This window comes from Hemicordylus capensis, chromosome 3 (genome assembly GCF_027244095.1).
Source record: "Hemicordylus capensis ecotype Gifberg chromosome 3, rHemCap1.1.pri, whole genome shotgun sequence".
Lineage (NCBI taxonomy): Eukaryota > Metazoa > Chordata > Lepidosauria > Squamata > Cordylidae > Hemicordylus > Hemicordylus capensis.
Genome location: NC_069659.1, coordinates 139545337 through 139563760, shown reverse-complemented (window position 1 = coordinate 139563760; position 18424 = coordinate 139545337). Strand labels below are relative to the sequence as shown.

Below are 18424 nucleotides of genomic sequence, written 5' to 3'. Positions count from 1 at the left end.
TGGAAGCCTGCTTTAGTAAACCCAGTCAGAAGGGAGGAAACCCAAAAGTCTACTTGGTGGCAGTGGTAAAATTTAGGATCACAGGCCTGGTTGAGACCAGTCTGTGAGAAGTGGTAACAGCACAGTGGGATCCGTGACCCTTACCCAAGTGCAAGGCTTTACTTTTGTCCCTGTTGAACTTCATTTTGTTGGGTCTTGCCCAATGTTCAAGCCTGTCCAAATTAGTTTGAATCTTGATTCTGTCTTCTAAGGTGTTAGCTATCCCCCACAGCTTGGTGTAGTCTGCAAATCTGATAAGCATTCCCTCTACTACTACTCCAGTTCATTTGTGAAAATGTTAAAACAGCACAGGGCTCTAGAGATGCCTTGTGGCACTCCACTCGATACCGTTTTCCAAGCTGACCTGGAGCCAGTGATGAACCAGCTGTGTATCCACTTAACAATAAGATCATGTAACCTGTATCTTATCATCAAGGGTGTCATGAATTGGCATAGCACATAACTATCGAATGTCTGGCAGTTTGTGGGATTAATATATTTATTTATTTATTTATTTATTTATTTAACATATATCTATACTGCACAAAACTTATTTCTCTGGGCAGTTTACAACAAAAAATGTCAACAGAAAAGTTAAAACATTAGTTAAAATAAATAAATGACAACAGAGAAATTAAAACATTGGTTAAAATAAATGACAGCAAAAAGTTAAAACATTACAACAATCCAAAATTTAAAAACAATCTATATATTTAATTCTCTTGGGACATGCGTGCCCAGGATTTGGCGGCGGAACTCTCGCGACACTCTGTGAGAGTTCCCCCTCTCTTCCTCACTCTGCCAGAAGACAGCCAGCCGGCCGGAGGAGAGGGGGAGAGAAAAGCGGCAGCCGGCCATGGGTAGGAGAGAAAGAAGGCGGCAGCAGCAGGCGGGTGGAGAGAGAGAAGAGCGGTGGCGGGTGGGCAAGAGAAAAGCGGCGGCGGTGGGAGGGCAGAGCGGGGGAAAGAAAAGGAATTTTTGGATCTCAGTTGATTAGCTATGGTTGAGGCCTTTTTTCACTTCTCACTGATTTTGTTGAGGTTGTCACTGGGTTATTTGGTCACTTTGCAATTGAGTGCAAATCAGGATTGGTTAATTGCAATGGTGTTGGGCTGGAGGGCTGTTATGGTGTGTGGGAATACGGAAGAAGGCTTGGTGATCTCATGACTCTTGGGCTGGATCCGCTCTCACTTGAAAACATGCCAGCAAATGCCACTCAGTGCCTTGCGACCTGGGTTGAGGTTGGCTGGCATGCATCCCCTCATCAGGGGTAACCTCGTGATCGAGATAAGGTTCAAACTGGTTCCGAGCCAAATCAAAGCCTGGTCCTTTGCCCTCCTGTGGGCATACCTCCTATGAGATTGACCCACATAGGGATACCCGCACTTTAGTTCATAGTTTAGGTGGATATTGTATGTATTGGATTGGGATGTGGTCCCAATTCTTCTTCTTCTTCTTATTATTATTACATTTATATCCCACTCTTCCTTCCAAGGAGCCCAGAGCGGTGTACTACATACTTAAGTTTCTCTTTCACAACAACCCTGTGAAGTAGGCTAAGCTGAGAGAGAAGTGACTGGCCCAGAGTCACCCAGCTAGTATCATGGCTGAATGGGAACTTGAACTCAGGTCTCCCTGGTCCTAGTCCGGCACTCTAACCACTACACCTGATCTCCTGCCCCATGGAACTGCAAGAAATTGAATTTCTTGCCATTCAAGAAAAAAGGTAATCTGGAGAGTCAAACTGCAGGTTTAAAAGAACTAAACATCTATCTGCACACATACAGTTTAACCAGTAGTGGCTCATCTTAATGAGCCAGGGGGCAGCAAGAGGCAGTTTGGGCTCCTTTCTCTCCCACACTGTCTTCAGGCTGGCCGTATGTTAAGAGCTGCACAGTTAAGCATGTTGTACCCAGACCCAGAATAATGTTGGAGTTTGCAGGGGTTAGATTATCTGCCTCACCTGCAACAGAAGTACACAAGTGAGAAGAGCACCGCTAATTAAGATTTTCTGGAGACATGGGTTAAAGTTTATTTAGGAAATAATATATCAGATAGAGGAAGTCTACATGCCTAGCTGCTAACTACATCAGGAGTGGGGGAAGGAAGAAGATGGAGGTCTTTTTCTCAGGTGAGAGAATGAAACCTTAAGATGATCAGTCTAAAAGAGGGGGAATCAAGACAGAGACAGAGTGGCCAGAGGGGATTCCTTTACTCCCCTAATGCCCCTAGTGGCCAATAGAGTTTCTGGGGCTAAGAATGGATGCCTTCAGAAGCTGCATCTCCAACAAATTTATTTAATGTATTTATATACCGCTTATGTCTCTGGGTGGTTTACAATAAAACAACAACAATTAAAACATTAAAATAATTTAAAATTCAACACATTGGATTGTGTTAAACATAGGCCACAACTTTATTAATCAAGCTTTAACTTATATCTAGTTATATCTAGGAATGTGGATGAGCCTAGAGACTACTCCAGGTTAAAGCACCAACCCCTAAAGATCAGAATGCCCCCAAAACAACATAGATCAGTATGGAGAAAGGAAAAGTGCATCCCCATCCAAAGCCAATTGAGTTGGGGATCACAAATTCCTACTTGGCCCCATTGACGACTGGCTTCCTCACACTGACCAACAAGAGGGATGAGTGGGGGCCAACCTGTGAACAAGAGAGGGCTAGCAAGAGGCTGGGGCTAACTTAGATGGTCCCTCCCGATGTCGCCTTGCTCAAGGGGCCTCAGGCTGCTGTCTCCAGTGCAACCCATGTGGCCTCATCAGGGGCCAGGAGCAACCCTGCTCCCCCTCCGACATCACTGGGAGCTGAAAGGAAGGAGCGCCATTCCCAATTACCCAATAAACAAAGACCATGAGGAGCAGAACAAGCAGCAACCACATGGAACAATCAGTACCATGCAACCATGACTTTAAAGAGTGGTCACCATACCCAGAAAGACACTAGACAAATCAGAGCTCAGTCACAACTGGATATGAATGAAAGCAATGCCCGTTCTGTCCCTGGGAAGGAAGCCCAGGATCACACTGAATGAGAGGAGAATGGTAAGGACAACAAAGTTTTAGGGAGCCCCTGTCTACTGCAGCCCCAAACCCACCCAGGACTTGGAGGCATGGTGATGTTTCAGAAGGGTATTTCTTGGATGGATCAGGTCCACCAGTCTCCCAGGAGCAGCACACGCCTCCAAGAAGCACAAACCAGTGTCAGTGGGGTTCCTCTGGTCCTCCTCCATTTCCACTCCAGCAGTCCAGCACACTCCCAACTTCAATTAAGGGATTGGGAAGGGTGGCGGGGGAGGAGAAGACTGTTTGCCAGAGTGCAAGCCAGGAAAATCTGCTTTATCTTGAACTCCCCACAGTGCAGCAAGCAACAATGCCCCAATTCTCACTAGGTCTTCAGCTCATCCCTCCCCTGCAAGCAAATGGGCAAGCTGCTATGGGCAAGCTATTTGCTTGCCCAGAGCAGACTGAAGGCCTTGCCCATCAGCAGGGCCTGCCAATGCAGGAGCCTGACTGGGCCAGTGTGGACGATACAGCCAGAGCAGTGGCCCACCCACACAACTGGTGTAATCTCCCCATCACTCACTTAGATACCTAGGAATGCCAGACTCAGGCAGGACTTCCTAAAGAGAGGAGTCTTTTCGCTATGGATTCCCCAGAGCTGCTCCCACGGTTGTGTGTCTGTGTCACTTACCACCTTCAAGACACAATAAATATGGAGAAGGCCCCTTTTGCTCAAGTAGAGGATGGTCTGGCTGAGGTGGACTAGCCAAGCCACAAGGAGCTTCCAGATCTTCTTCAAGGAGGCAACGTGTTGGTAAATTAGGAGCAGTTAAGAGAGGCCAAAACAGCAGAACACCCATAAGTCACTGGGGCCAGACCTCCTCTCAGTGAATGTTTGCAAATGTGCTTCGAACCTCAACAAAGAGGGCCACCTCTTCAGGGGAATGCTTCTCTGGATCTTTCTCCAGTCTCAAGATGGAAGCTGAATATTCTGTCAGCATGGGCACTGTGGAGGACGGTATGTGGAGGAGGGCCCTGCAACATACCAGAGGCTCTTGCTGAGTCCTGAGAGGGAGGCCTGGAAAGAGAAGACCTGACCTGAATCTTCCCATCACCACCACCACCCAGTCCTCCTGAGGAATCTTGACACTGGCCCTCTTACCTCACCAAGGGGGCCACTCCCTGGAGGCAGCTGCGAGCGCAGCACAAGGTTTCCCAACAGGTGGGGTTACCAGTGCCACCCTCTCCAGTGGAGGGAGTGGACAAGGGAGTGACTGATTTTGACCATGGGAGACAGACCACAGTGGTGAAGTATTTCCCACCTCACATAAGCCAGACCAGAACCTGTTTCTTCCTTCTAAAAGGAAGTACATCTCGGTAGAGTGAAAAGTGGGGAAGGAGGGGCAGGGAGGCAGGAATCCAGTCTTTGTGCTATAAGGCCTAGAATATCCTAATTTGAGTGACAGGAAGCTGAACTCTAAATAAAATGTCACTAAGCACTGCAATCAAAATAAGTAATATAAACTTGTTTGCTTCAATCATGCTAAGAATATTACTTGGCTGTATGTTGATGTTTCCACATGTGAGCAGAGGCTGGGAGGAGTCAGAGGGAGCAAGATAGAGGGGACAGATTTTGTGGCCTGAAGGACAAATGAAGAACTATGGGGAAGGACAGAGGGGCAGGCAAGGCACCAAACAAGGGTTGCCATATTTTGACCTGACCTCCTCCTGGGCCCAGATCAGTTATGGATCCAGAGATGGTCTCAGAGACAGGCAGTGGAGTCTCCTGATGGCCCTCAGCAGCTTCTCTGGGCAAATGCTAACTTGGAATCTGGCCCAGAGCTAAACATGTTACCCTCAATTTATCTCACTTCTTAGGTTTTCCCTATAAGAATGCTGTTAAATCTACAGGAGTAGAGCTAGAGATATACTGTAGCATAATCTCTTCCCTCACCTCCGCCTCTAACCACGGGAATGACTTTCCTCACAGCTCTCCCCCCCCCCTCAAACATTGCAGACACATTTTAAGAATCTCTCCAGAGCCAAGAGGGCAGCAAACTCAATCTTCCTTGACAAGGAATGGATGGAGTGAGGGGAATTCTGCAATTTCCATGCCAGCAAGCAGCTTCAATGAGCAACAGCACTTCTCTGGGTCTCCCCTGAAGCTGAGGGAAGGGACCACTGTGCTAGAGGAACTCCAACAGGCCAGAAATACTCCTCACTCAGAGTGGAAAATGGGACAAGTGGCCATATCCTGCACCCCTAGAAATGCTGGAGAAGTGAAGAAGGCGGCCTTTTTTCTGACACTTTCCCCAATGCCATGGCTTACATAGGAGGAAGATCTTGGCTCTCTCCATTCTTGATTCCCTTGGTGATGCTCTGCAGGCCTGAAATAATCTTATTGACCAGGCTGACCAGGAATTTGTGGAACCTTGCCTCCACTTTGCTGGCATGCTCCGCGGACTGGATGATCTCCTCAATCTTTTTTGTTGCTCTTGCCTGAGGAGAAGAGGAGGGGTCAGGCCTCACTACCTGACATGAGGGAGAGTTATGAGTCAGGAGACTTCTCAAGGCCACGCCAGTGCCATGGATATCTGCAGCCAAATCTGGGCCTGGAAGGTGCTGAGTCTGAATCAGGGTGCATGAATCAACTGCCTGAAACATCTGCAAGTGAAGAGGGCAAATCCCTCAAGCTCCCTCCTGTGAGGAAAGTGACTGCCATCAAAACCGCATGACCCTCCAGTCATGTGTAAGGAGGAGTCTTTTGCTTTGTTCTGGGGTGGAAGATCTATATAGAGAAACCTGACCCAGTGTATACTAAGCAATTTATTCAAATATGCTTGTAAGCCACTTGGAAGACCTCTTGGCCAATACAGAGACCTCATTCTGCCAGCCAGTCACAGGGAATTGTGTTGGAGAACCAACTTCTCTTCTCATATCATTGGGAAGCATCACTTCTACCTCTGGGCAAAGGCACCATCTGTCTCTCTATTGATCTTCGTGTAATTAGACAAAAGGTGGGGGGAAATGGTGGATAGGAAGGGCAGAGGTGTCAAAGGAAGTCACTCTTGATTTTCATTCCTTACCTCACCCAGATTGACTGAGAAGAACCAATCTGAAGTCAGCTGTCCTCTTTATTACCCTTCACTGATGTACCAGAGAAGAAAGAGAAAAGCTTTTGTTTCCATCTGTGGCCATTGAGACACCCTAGAAGCACACAAAGAGGGCATCAAAACAAAAGCCCTCCCCTGATGTTTCTTCCCAGCATCTGGTCATGTTAAGAACATGGGGGTCTTGCAGGGGCGTAGCAAGATTGGAGTGGGCCCAGAGACAAGATTTTAAGATGGGCCCCTCGCTGATATACACACACAAACACACTTCACAATATATAGTGCACTCACACTCACATGCCCATTATGAATATGGTGGATATCTAGTTCACATTGAATCTAGTTCACAGGGGCGGATCCAGTAGGAAATTACAGGGGGTGCAATGAGAATTCCCCCCCATAAAAGATTTCCCCGCTCCATATAAATATTGGGGCTTGGATTTTCTCTCTCTTGCAAATGTACTATGCCAGGGGGTGTCAAACTAAAATTTGGTGGTGGGCCAGATTAGCTTTTGAGGCACCTCTGGTGAGCCACACATAGCCTTGCGCCCACCTCACACCACCTATCTTCCTCCTCCTCTCTGCTCTTTCTCTCATTCCTTTTCTCCCCCCACCCTTAAATTAGCTGAATTCACTACTTTTACACAAAAATACACTCAGGGAAAGATTGAATTTTGTATTTTTAGAAGAAATTAGAAACATTCCCACTAATACCAACTTAGTATTAAGCTGGTATTTAGTAGTATTTCCATCATGGAAAATCCTATCACTCTTCCTGTCTCCCTTACAAAAGTGTTGCTATGTACTTAAAACATCCAGGGCTTGGGCCCACAACCTCTCCACGTTTTGATAATGAAACCCTTTCATGCTCTCTTAAAGGTATTCAACACTCTCCTCCCCACTAGCTTGCTTCACAGCTAAAAATGAATCTCCTTTTTCTCCTGCATCAGATTTCTCCTGTATCCTACGCACACAGCTGAGAACCAGGGTGGTGTAGTGATTAGAGTGTCAAGACTAGGACTGGGGGGCTTGCGTTTCCCGTTCAGTCATGAAACTCACTGTGGGACTTTAGCTGAGAGAGACACTCTCTCTCTCCCCTCCAAACCTGCCTCACAAGATTGCTGTGAGGATAAAAGTGGGGAGGAAGAACATGTACACTACTCTGACCTCTTTGGAGGAAGAACAGGATGTGTGTCATTCGTGTGTGTCTGTGTAACTTCATCACAAGTACTCCAATCCTAAGCATGTACTCAGAAGCACATTCAAATAGCGTTTTGTACACCAATCATAGCAGCATGCAATTCAGTTTGATCTTTTATTTAGTACATTTCATTTAAGCAAGAAAATCATATGCCAAAAAAATCATATGCAACTATAGTGTATGTCTATGTACTACAGTATATATACAATGTATAGTGTGTCTATACGCTACAGAAAGAAAAGCCACCATTTTGATTTCAAATCAAAGCCCCTGGTGAGCCCCTGGTGGCGCAGTGGTAAAACTGCCGCCCTGTAACCAGAAGGTTACAAGTTCGATCCTGACCAGGGGCTCAAGGTTGACTCAGCCTTCCATCCTTCCGAGGTCGGTAAAATGAGTACCCAGAATGTTGGGGGCAATATGCTAAATCATTGTAAACCACTTAGAGAGCTCTGGCTATAAAGCGGTATATAAATGTAAGTGCTATTGCTATTGCTAAATAGGACAGCAGAATGTCATATATGGAGTTACCCCAATTTTGCAGAATTTAAAGACAACCAATCATTTCATGTGCAATTTAAAAATGAGTTTCTTGTGAACTGATTTGCAAAGCCTTATTTTGAAGCAAGTATGCACAGTACAAAAAAAAGACTTTTGGTGGGGGAGCATGCTACAAGCACAAAGCAAAATAAAATAAAATAATAATGTTTAAAAGGGGAAACATGTTAAGAGAACCATCTATATTATTATTTCTCCAAAACGGGCCATGCGTGGCGACGTGGTAGGAAAGAGGCGATTGGCTGTTCTCCAAGACAGGCCATGCGTGGCGACGTGGTGGGAAGGAGGCGATTGGCTGAGTTTGCAAGCAGAAGCACCTGACTGGGCAGTGGGGATTCCATATGCAGAGTATGCAAGCAGAAGCACCTGATTGGGCAGTGGGGATTCCATATGCGGATAGGGAGAAGGAGCCTGTGAGAGCAGAAGCACCATGGTGATTGGGCAGTGGGGATTCCCTATGCAAATAAGGAGGAGGAACCTATGATGGTTAAGGTCAGTTGGAATGCAGCTGTTACTGGTCGGAAGATGTTCTGGATATAAAAGGATAGCAGGCAGGGGTCTGCAAAAAGACAGGTCCTGAGAGAGGAAAGAGCCCCTTCAGGATGATGTGAATTCAGTTCGTCCCTGGGTCCGCCTTTTAGCCAATCAAACAGACACAGTGGGAATCTCTTTTGAGGCAATTTATTGCACTGCAGTTGCAACAGGTAATCAGAGGGCTTTACGCTCTCAAACTGATTACAAATTGGTTATAGGTGCATCTTACATTTATACAAACAATCTGAATGATGCTGATACCCTAGACATAGTATACGTGGCAACAAAATGGTGGACTAAGTATCTAGTACGCATGCAAATGATTCATTGTTCATCTGGTGATCACTCCTTATTTGGTTACATCCTGTTTTCTTAACTGTCAGCAAAAGAACAATGAGAATCTTGTGAGAACCAAGTTTCATAGATACAATTTAGTGGAGAGAGATAATGACATTGATTATGAGAGGCCATGATGGCTCTGAGCTGAGCTGGGGTTACTTTAAGTCAAACTGAGGTTTTCTAAGTAAAAGGGAGTTACTTTGGTTTTCTAAAACACATCAAGGAGAAGGAGGATGCCATTGTGTAAATGAACAAAATCTGTTGACTCAGGGAGGGAGGAAGAAAAAACATGAAGGGAGGAGGAAGGAAGAGTGGAGAAGAGCAAGTGGAGAAGAGGGAAAGAGAAAAAGAAGGGAGGGGGAAGAGAGACAGAAGGAAGGGCAAGGGACGGGCCTGAGCCTGTCAGCAGCCTGACAGGGGAATGAGTGGCCATGGCGGCACTGGCAGCAAAGAAGGGTCCAGGCAACCACTGCTGCTGTTTGGGGCTACTGAGGCTATTGTAAGAGGGAGGCAGGCAGGCAAGGGATGATCCTGGGCCTGTCAGCAGCCTGAGAGGAACGAGCGGCCATGGTGGTGGCAGCAGCAAAGAATGGCCCAGTCAACCACTGCTGCTGCTCCTGAAGGGAGGAGCAGGAGCGGGGCTTGGGTGAGGGTGGGGAGGTCTCTGGGGATAGGGGGCTGCAGTTTGGCCAATAGGCAGCAGCAATGCTGCAGCCACGACCAAGGAAGGTGAGGAGGATGGAAGCAACGGGATGGAGAAGGAACAGGAGTGCAGCTCAGGTGAGGGTGGGGAGATCACTGAGGTGAGGGGAGCAATCAAGTACTAATACGCAGATGCTCTAGAGTGTGCAAGAGTTTCAGCATTGACGTGAAGAGAAATAATGGCAGTGGTCAGGATGCAGAGGTGGAGGGCGGGGTGAGTGGGCGGGGGGAGGGGGCGAGTGGGCGGGGGCGGGACGAGCGAGCATGGGGCGGGACAGGGGCGAGCGAGCGTGGGGCGGGGGAGGGGAGGGGGCGAGCTGCGGGGGGAGAGCGAGCGGCGGGGGAGAGCGAGCGGAGAGCAAGCGGCGGGTTGAGAGCACGCAGGGGCGAGCACGAGCGCGTGGGGGTGGGGGCGAGCAGGCGGGGGCGGGGCGAGCGGGCGGGGGGCGGGGCGAGCGGGCGGGGGTGGGGAGGGGCGAGCGAGCGGAGAGCGAGCGGCGGGGGGAGAGCGAGCAGGGAGTCATGTGATGTGCCTCAGGGGGAGGCTTTGAAGCAGTGGGGCCCCGAGATAACTGTCTCCCCATGTCTAACGGTAGTTACGCCCCTCTCGGAGCTCCCTCAGCTAATAGCCAGCAATAGAATAATCTTCCAAGAGTTGGTGTAACGATTGTTTAAAGCTAATGGCCACCCCCACATCTTGTGGCATAAATTATACAAGCAACTTCAACAGTGACTTGCTGTTGTCTGTCCTGCATCTGTTGCCAATCGGCTTCCTTGGGTAAACTACTCCTCCAGTTTTATCAGAGAGCAAGGAGGGGAGGAAACATCCCTCCATGGTGCTCAGAAATGAGTGAACTGCTACTGTCCTCTGCAGCCATAAGTTAAATGTCCCCCAGCTCCCTCCCAGCTCCTAGGAACATTGCTCCAATCCCTGGACCACTTCTGTAGCCTTTCAGCAGAAAAGACAGTACCTGCTGAGCTGGGGGTTGGTTTGCAGCCCCACACCTCGTCCTCGATGCTGTTGTGTCATCCTTGTTTGGAGAGGTCTTTCACACAATCAAAAACTGTGTTATATCCACATTTGGGAGGTGTGTGTGTTCCCAATTTTTTGTTGTGTGGAAGCAAAGTAGGACAAAAACCTGGGTAGAAATGATTGTGTGGAAGCAAGGCAAGCTACCCAGGTTTTCCTCTGACCTTGCTTCCACACAACTGAAAACTGGGAGCACACACAGCTTCCAAACCTGGATAGAACAGTTTATGACTATGTGAATGACTTCAGAGTGTTCTAGTGCTTGCTTTGACCTTTTTCACGTTCTGAGGAGAACCAAACCCAAGAAATGGGCTTAGTCCAGACAGCATCTTGTTCCAGGTGAGTAGGGCTTGATTACACCTTCCAGAGGAACAGGAAATTTTGGGTATTCCATCATGCTGTATGAGCTCTGAGGTTTCAGATTAATGGATGACCCACTAAAATAAGAACTACCTCTTAGAACAAAAAAAAGGCAAAAGGCATTTGGCATCTCTGCCCAACTGTGTCTCTCATCACATTTTTGGTCAGTTTCCAATGCTTCAACGGTCAATGTGTAATGGAATCCTGAATTTACTCCCATCTGACCAATCACAAGCCCTCCCATCCTGCAGCATCTAGAACTGGATTCATTCCACATTCTGTCTCCTACTGGGGAACAAGGGACATCCACCCACCCACCACAGCCCATCCACGTGAAGAAATTGATGTTTATTCTTGACCTCTGCAGAGGATGACTCTTCCACCATGTAGGTGTTCAGCAGCCTGTTGACAACCCATCTCTGTGGCTTCTGGATTCTGAGAGGAGAAACAAGAGACATGGCATAAGAACATCAATGGATACAAAAAACCCTGTAGATCAGATGACATGTATATCTAGTCTAGCACTCAGCTTCCAACAGTGGACATCCAGATACCTCCAGGAAGCCCACAGGCTGTGCATGGAGAAAAATCCCCTATTCTTGGTATCTTTCTGGTTTCTGAGTACATCCACACTGTTTAACTGCTGATTTTAAGGTTTCTAGTAGTTTTAGTTGGTTGTGAACTGCTTTGAGACCTGGTTATAGCTGGCATAAAAATGTGTCTAGATATATATCTTGTTATATGTAAATAAACCCAGAGAAATGAAGGTTCCATGGCTATCATGGCTAATAGACTTCAACTGGCCTTTCCTCCATGAATATGTCTAATCACCACATCCTGTGGCAGTGAATTCCATAGCTTTAGTTATATGGTGTGTGTGGAGGAAAAGCATTTCTTTGTCTCTGTTCTGCACCTAATGCCAATCAACTATTTGGGCTAAACTCCAGCCCTAGTGCAATGAGAGGGGCAAAAAAATATTCCTCCGTGGAACACAGACATTTAGCAAATGCTAAAGTTCCCCTGCAGGTTGTTTATGGCTAACTAAGAAGCCCCCAACCCTACCCCACAGACTTCCAGGGAAGGTAATCCAGTTCTAGGATCCCCGGAGTTGCCCTTCCAGTTGAGAAAAGAACCTGGATGAACTGGTGGTATATTCCCTTTCCAACCCCTCCTCCTCGACACTGGTGTGCATATCCTCAGCTCCCGGGATGAAAGAACTCTGTGAATGAGAGAGGGGAAAGAAATGAGTGCTCTGGCTCTCATTTTAACCTTTCCAGGAATTCAGAAGGCAAAAACGCCTGCCATTACTCAGTGTAGTAGTAGTAGAAGAAGAAGTTTATTACGGTCATTGACCAGTCATTACAGTTTGCATAATACGTTTACATTTTACAGAGTTTTGGAGTTAATAATACAAGCTTTACGCACTTTGCTAGCAATAAAACAAAACTTGGCCACAAGTGAGTTTAATGCAGGAAGTGGGCCAGAAGTGGCCCTTCTTATGTCCAAGAACAGCCACAGGGGAGGTCAATTCAACTCCACAGCATGACCATTTCCAAGGCAAATAGCTGTTCCAGAGGTAATATTTGGCAAGAAAACTACAGAGGGGGCAAGTGTACTACCCACCCTGCATACACTCTGCTGCCACATTGATTTAGGGTCAACCACCTGTGGCTGTTTTGTGACTTAGAGCAAACACTTCTAGTCCACTTAATGCTTTAATCCCATTTTTAATGAGGTGTTTGAACTACTGTGTAAAGGCCTGCAATTCTCCTACCCCCACTTATGCTGGATTTTTCTTTTTGAATTTATTTTTCTTTGTCATTCTATTCATTTCTCATTAGCTTAATTTATTTTCATTTTTTAAAATTCATTTTTGTTCTGCTTTTATTACCAAGAAGAAAAAAAAGAGCAAGTGTACTCTTGCTCTGGCAGTTCAGTCTGAACTGGAGATCCCAGGCGTACCCTCTCCTCCCTGAGGCCATTTTGTTTAGTCAGATGACCTGCAATGTGCCACCACTAGGATGCATTGTTGTTAGAAAGGAAGGAAGGAATGGCCGTCCTGATAGCAGACAATATTATATCAAAAATACAGTACAGTAGAAGTGTGACATAGATCATATTTTGAAACAACATATTTCCATGTTGAGAGGTGGAGGCTGAGCTTTGGTGCTTTGATACTACAAAGGAATGACTCCTTCCCTTTATAGTTTGTAAATTATTTTCTTTGTATTGGTTGTATGTTCCCTCTGAGGGGTTAAAAAGCTTTGCAGGGATTAAAAGTTTGCCACTTCTGATTAACAGCCAAGTCTGAGCTGTTTTGCAGCAGAGTTTTGGAGGGAATGTATCTAAGTGTTCTGGTTAGTTGTCTCCAGGCAGAAAAAGAAGGTTCTGAGGTAGGAATCACCTTGATTGGTCTGTGTACACCTTTGCGGGGGGGGGGGATAAGTGAGTAAATGGAATGAGAATTGAGAAAACCAGTGAAAAAAGAGGGGGGAGATCATGAGAAAGGAGATGGAGTAGGAGCTGGGGGAAGCAAGGTATGAAATGGTGAATGGAGGAGAGGGAAGGAGGGAAAGTAGGATGAAGAAGGAACTAGCAAGTAAAGAGGGATCCAGTGAGGCACAAGAAGAAAGGAGGGGAAAGGGAGGACATGACAGAGGCAGGCAGCAGTTCAGTGGAGTGGGGATGTTAAACATCAGGATCTAACTTGCAGGCTGAGTAATCCATTCAATAAGGGGCTAAAGCTGCTGAATAAATGACTTTTTAAGAATACTTGCATCAAAATAAGACTGTACAAATCAGTTGATGGGGAATTTTTAAAGCTGCCTTTCTCCCCTGCAGTGTTCCCTCAAGTTTTTTTCATCTGTTTGTGAAGATGAGCTTTGTTCTGGGTGGCAGTATCAATGCAGTGTGCGCACGCACATGCATTCAGAGTGGAGCCTAAAATTAGCTGAGCAGACATTAAAAAAACTTGTGTGCATGTGCACATGCAAAAGTCCGGGGGCGGGGGAGCCTGCCATTAATACTAATGAGGGAGGGGGTGCCGATTTATAGGTTGCAAGGGGGCACCAGAACCCTTCGCACTGGCCCTGAGTGGGAGACTGTTGCACTCCTTGCCTCTCTTAGCACTTCTGAGTCCACAATCACCTCTGGAAAGTTCAGGTGCTGCTTCCTTTGTAGTGAGGACTGGCATGTGTACTGTTTAGCTGAGCCCTGATTTCAAGCCCACCCCACTGAGCAAAATCCCTCCCATCTGGCTGCATCTGTGATTGGATACCTATCCTGGGGGAACATGACACACACTACAGTCCTCCCAAAAGCAGGAGTAAATGTTCATTCCTGACCTCTAAAAGGAAGAGGAGAAAAAGAGAGGAAGAAAAGGAAGAGGAGAAAAAGTGATCTGGCACTCACTTGGAGCTTTCTAGGGCTTCTGAGAGTCTAACTACATGCTACTTTCTCCCTTTACACTCTCTTCACTCTGTTATTACCGGAGAGGCTTCAAGCAGGAAGTGGGCATTATACATCCCAAAAGAGACATGGAGGAATCTTTGGAGGCAATATTCAGCATGAAAGTAGCGACGGTGTTATTCCCCCACTAACACATGCTGTGCTTCCACACTGAATTGGGGCCCCCAGGGTTCTTTTGTGGCTGAAAAAGACCACTTTCAGCTAACTTCATGCTTTAAGTCCACCCCTTAGGTACATATTTAAGGTAAAGGCCTGTACAAATCTATTTGTTTGCATTTGATCTTCCTTTTCCATTTCCATTTTGTTTATTTCTCATATATTTAGCTTAATTTGCTTATTTTTTTATTCAATATTTCTTTATTTATTATTCATTGTTTTTCTTTTGTTGTAATAAAAGCAACAGCATATTTCACTGTTAACCGTTAGATCTGGACAGAAGGACCAAGGTGTAGCCACCATCTCCTTGTGGCCATGTCACCCACACAGTGCCACCATTATGATGGAGTGTTGTTAAAAACATGGCTGCCAACATGGTGGTCATTCTGTTAGCCAAAATGCACTGCAGCAGCACCTAATCATATGTTTAAGTAAATGATTGTCAGAAGGTGGTTTAAATGATTGTCAGAAGGTGGTCGCCCATCCTGCAGCTTCTAAGACTAGAGCCATTCCACATTTTCTCTATGACTAGACAACACTGAGGACTGTAGAGGATTACAGCCTTTGTCTCTGAGCAAGCTCACATGAGGGAAATAAATGCTGAATCATCCCTGCTGAGCTGCCTGGCTAGGCTTCTCCTAAAACTATTCTGTATTATGGGTAGGTTCATAATGCTGCCACCACCACCCCTCTTATCGACAGAGCTTGAACCTCCCTGGGCTTGGGGTGGAATCCCAGGGGAAACTCTCCTTCTTTTGCTAATGGATAAGTACAATAATCTTCCACATGCAAGCCTACACATGGTGAGAGAACTGATAGCTGCTGAACGTTTGAGGATGTGTTCACACAAGAGAAATCCCCCTCCCCCTCTTTTCCTGAGTTAAAAACTCAAGAGAAGCTTGTAAAAAGAAAAGAACTAAAAAAAACCACCAGTTTTATTCAATTAGGAACATAGGAAACTGCCATAAACTGAGTCAGACCATTGGCCTATCTAGCTCAGTATTGTCTTCACAGACTGGCAGCCGCTTCTCCAAGGTTGCAGGCAGGAATCTCTCTCAGCCCTATCTTGGAGAAGCCAGGGAGGGAAATTGAAACCTTCTGCTCTTCCCAGAGCGGCTTCATCCCCTGAGGGGAATATCTTGCAGTGCTCACACATCAAGTCTCCCATTCAGATGCAACCAGGGCAGACCCTGCTTAGCTATGGGGACAAGTCATGCTTGCTACCACAAGACCAGCTCTCCTCTCCCAATTACGACAGACTGCTTCTGTCTGAGGCTTTCTCAGCTTTCTCAGTTAAGAATTCTTAGTAGAGTTATGAAAATAGGTTGCCTTAATAACAGAACAGTATCAGGCATATGCAAAAGCACACACACCAAAGAAATATAACATCCCACACGCAAACTCTGACTTAACAAACCTCTCCTTCGACTAACCTTCCCAAAGCCATAAGCCCTGACTCCTTGCCTTGAACTCACCAAACACCTGATGATGAATTCAAGCTTCTTATCCTCCTGACTTTCAAAGATCTGCAGAGTTATTCTCCTGCAGCCAGCCTCCATGGTCACATGTCGTTCTCCATCCTAGCTTCTTCACAAAGAACTACCTCCTTCCTGGCAACAGCGCTCTAGGTCCCACCCACCTGGTGTGCTGATTGGCTGATCTCTCAAATTCACCAGCCTGTCAGTCAAGACAAGGATTCACTTCTGGTTAACTCTTTAGAGGAAGGGGAGGCTGATCACTACAGGGACACACATGCCCAATCCACAGTCCTTGCAAGAGGGGGGCTGGATGTTCGTTTCTGACCTCTGCAAGGGATGACTCTTGTTCTGTAGTGGTTTAGAAGCCTCCTTGGAATGCAGCTTGGCCTCTGGACACTAAGAAAGCAGACACATTAGATAAGAATATTAGTGCTTAGAGAGATGAGGTGAATGGGACATGCAGCCCAGCACAAGCTGGTCCAAAGACAGCATTTAAAGTAGGAATCCAATATTTATTTCCTCACCAAAAGGAAAACAGTAATTATAAGAAATGCCAGTGTATGGGAGGTCAAGAATTGAAAGCTTATTCTTTGAATTTATTGTCATTTGTTCCGGAGTGCATTCCTTTCCCAGTGAATGGGGAAAATATGAATGGGACCCACTGGTATCTCTTTCCATTTATTCAAGAAAGGAATACACACATCTGCTAACATATGCTTTGGCTTGGAGAGGAACCAAACCCCATAAGTCTCCTTCATCCAGATGTCATCTTCTCTTCTATGCCCAGGGAATAGGGTTTGATCACACTTTCTAACATGAAAGAAAAGGTGGGCCCCAGAGTCAGAAGTGAGGACCATCAATCATGCTGTGGGGACTCTGGGATTTTACCTGAGGGGATGACTCTTGTATATTACAAAATATACTTCAATCAAGAGACACTTAGTAGATATGCTGGAAAGACCCTTCCATTCTGCTGCATCCAAAACAGGATCCATTCCATGCTCTGTCTATTTTGAAGAACAGTCTGGTGGAGGGGGAGACGCAACCCACAGTCCATCCATGTGAGAGACTGGGTGTTCATTCCTGACCTTTGCAGGGAATGATTCCTCTTCAGTGGCTGCATTCAACAGCTTCTTCAGTAGCCACTCCTGGGCTTCATCCCATCCCAACCACCAAAATTCTTGCCAATATGCAGCATCTAGATTCATTTCCCATTCTGGATCCATCCCATACTCTCTCTGCTATCAGTGGAAAAGCGATCTCCCTTCAGCCAGCCCTTTCACGTACAGGACGGGAATCTTGTACCTCACCTCACAAGACCATTGAGTGGCAACCGACTCGAGAAACATCTCGGCATCAGCATCCTCTGGCTTCAAGACACCGCAATGAGAAACAAGATACAATGGCATGAGTACCTCAGAAGTGTCCTGCTGGATCAGACCAAAGATGCATATGGCCCAGCATTCTGCTTCCAAGAGTGGACAGTCAGATGCTCCCAGGAAGTTATCCTCTGTAAATGTAAAGCTAGTGGACATCATCACATATTGCAGGAATGAATTCCGCTACAAGATGTATGAGGATGTTGTTTTTGTCTGTCCTGCACCAATTGCCAGTCAGCTGCTTCGGATGCAGCCCAGATTCAGTTGAGAGTGGGGCCGTGCTCAGAATTTCAAGAACAAACATCACGTCAGGGAACTTATGGCACTTCCTGTTCCAGGTGCTCATTCCCAATTCTGACACCTAGGACTGTGGATTCTTCAGTAATTGTGAATGAGATAGAAGAGAGCAGTGGGTGATGATAATGCCGTACCTCATTTTGTTCCCCGGGACCCATTAAGCACCCCCCATGTTCACCACCTTATTCATACTCACCACCTTGTTCATACTCAGTCCTGAAGGAGCACAATGGTGAGGAGAATGCAGGCAGAAGGCCCCTTCTTCCCCTCAAGAGAGAAGCCTTTTTTGCAGGGAGAGAAGTGCTCATGGACTGCGATGTTCCCCCACCAGCACTGAAGTGTGAATCTGGGTGTGGACACTTCTGTTCTGAATCTGAAACTCATCAAGAGAAAGAAGGCTCAGATTGCCCAGATCTTCTCCACCACTGCCTGCCAGAGTAGCTTTCCATGGAGACAGACAGGCTAAGCTATCAAGATAGCCCCCACTCAGAGACAGAGAGAGAGACTCCCCCATCCCCCGGCCAAGCAGTGACCACAGGCATGAGTGGAGAGGCAAAGGCAAACAGTAGTGCCAGGCAAGGGCCTGCAGGAAGCCAGCCTGCCAGCACATGCCTCCTTTACTTGCCACCACAAACACACACACCAGAGAGAGAGAGAGAGAGAGAGAGAGAGAGAGAGAGAGAGAGAGAGAGAGAGAGAGAGAGAGAATCACCACCAAAACAGTTCAGTCCAGAAAACACCAACAGGTAACAGTGA

The 18424-nt window shown here is 46.6% G+C and overlaps 1 protein-coding gene across 26 annotated transcripts in view; it reads right to left on the bottom strand.

The window, feature by feature from the left end:
* The window catches only part of LOC128350022 (F-box only protein 36-like), a 43153-nt gene that overhangs the window by 14675 nt on the left and 10054 nt on the right, over positions 1–18424 (bottom strand). For 5 of the 26 annotated variants that reach the window (XM_053307521.1, XM_053307518.1, XM_053307520.1 and 2 more), the window contains 4 exons: positions 17303–18041; positions 16318–16388; positions 11250–11325; positions 7471–8336 (listed from right to left, as the gene is read on the bottom strand). In XM_053307521.1, coding sequence (XP_053163496.1) covers positions 8106–8336; positions 11250–11325; positions 16318–16388; positions 17303–17530 — 606 coding nt within the window. In that variant the 5' untranslated portion in view covers positions 17531–18041 and the 3' untranslated portion in view covers positions 7471–8105. Of the gene's footprint in view, positions 1–2682; positions 4138–6145; positions 6267–7470; positions 8836–9937; positions 18048–18424 lie in introns of those variants that run through there. The other 21 variants (XM_053307532.1, XM_053307530.1, XM_053307529.1 and 18 more) reach the window with 19 other exon arrangements.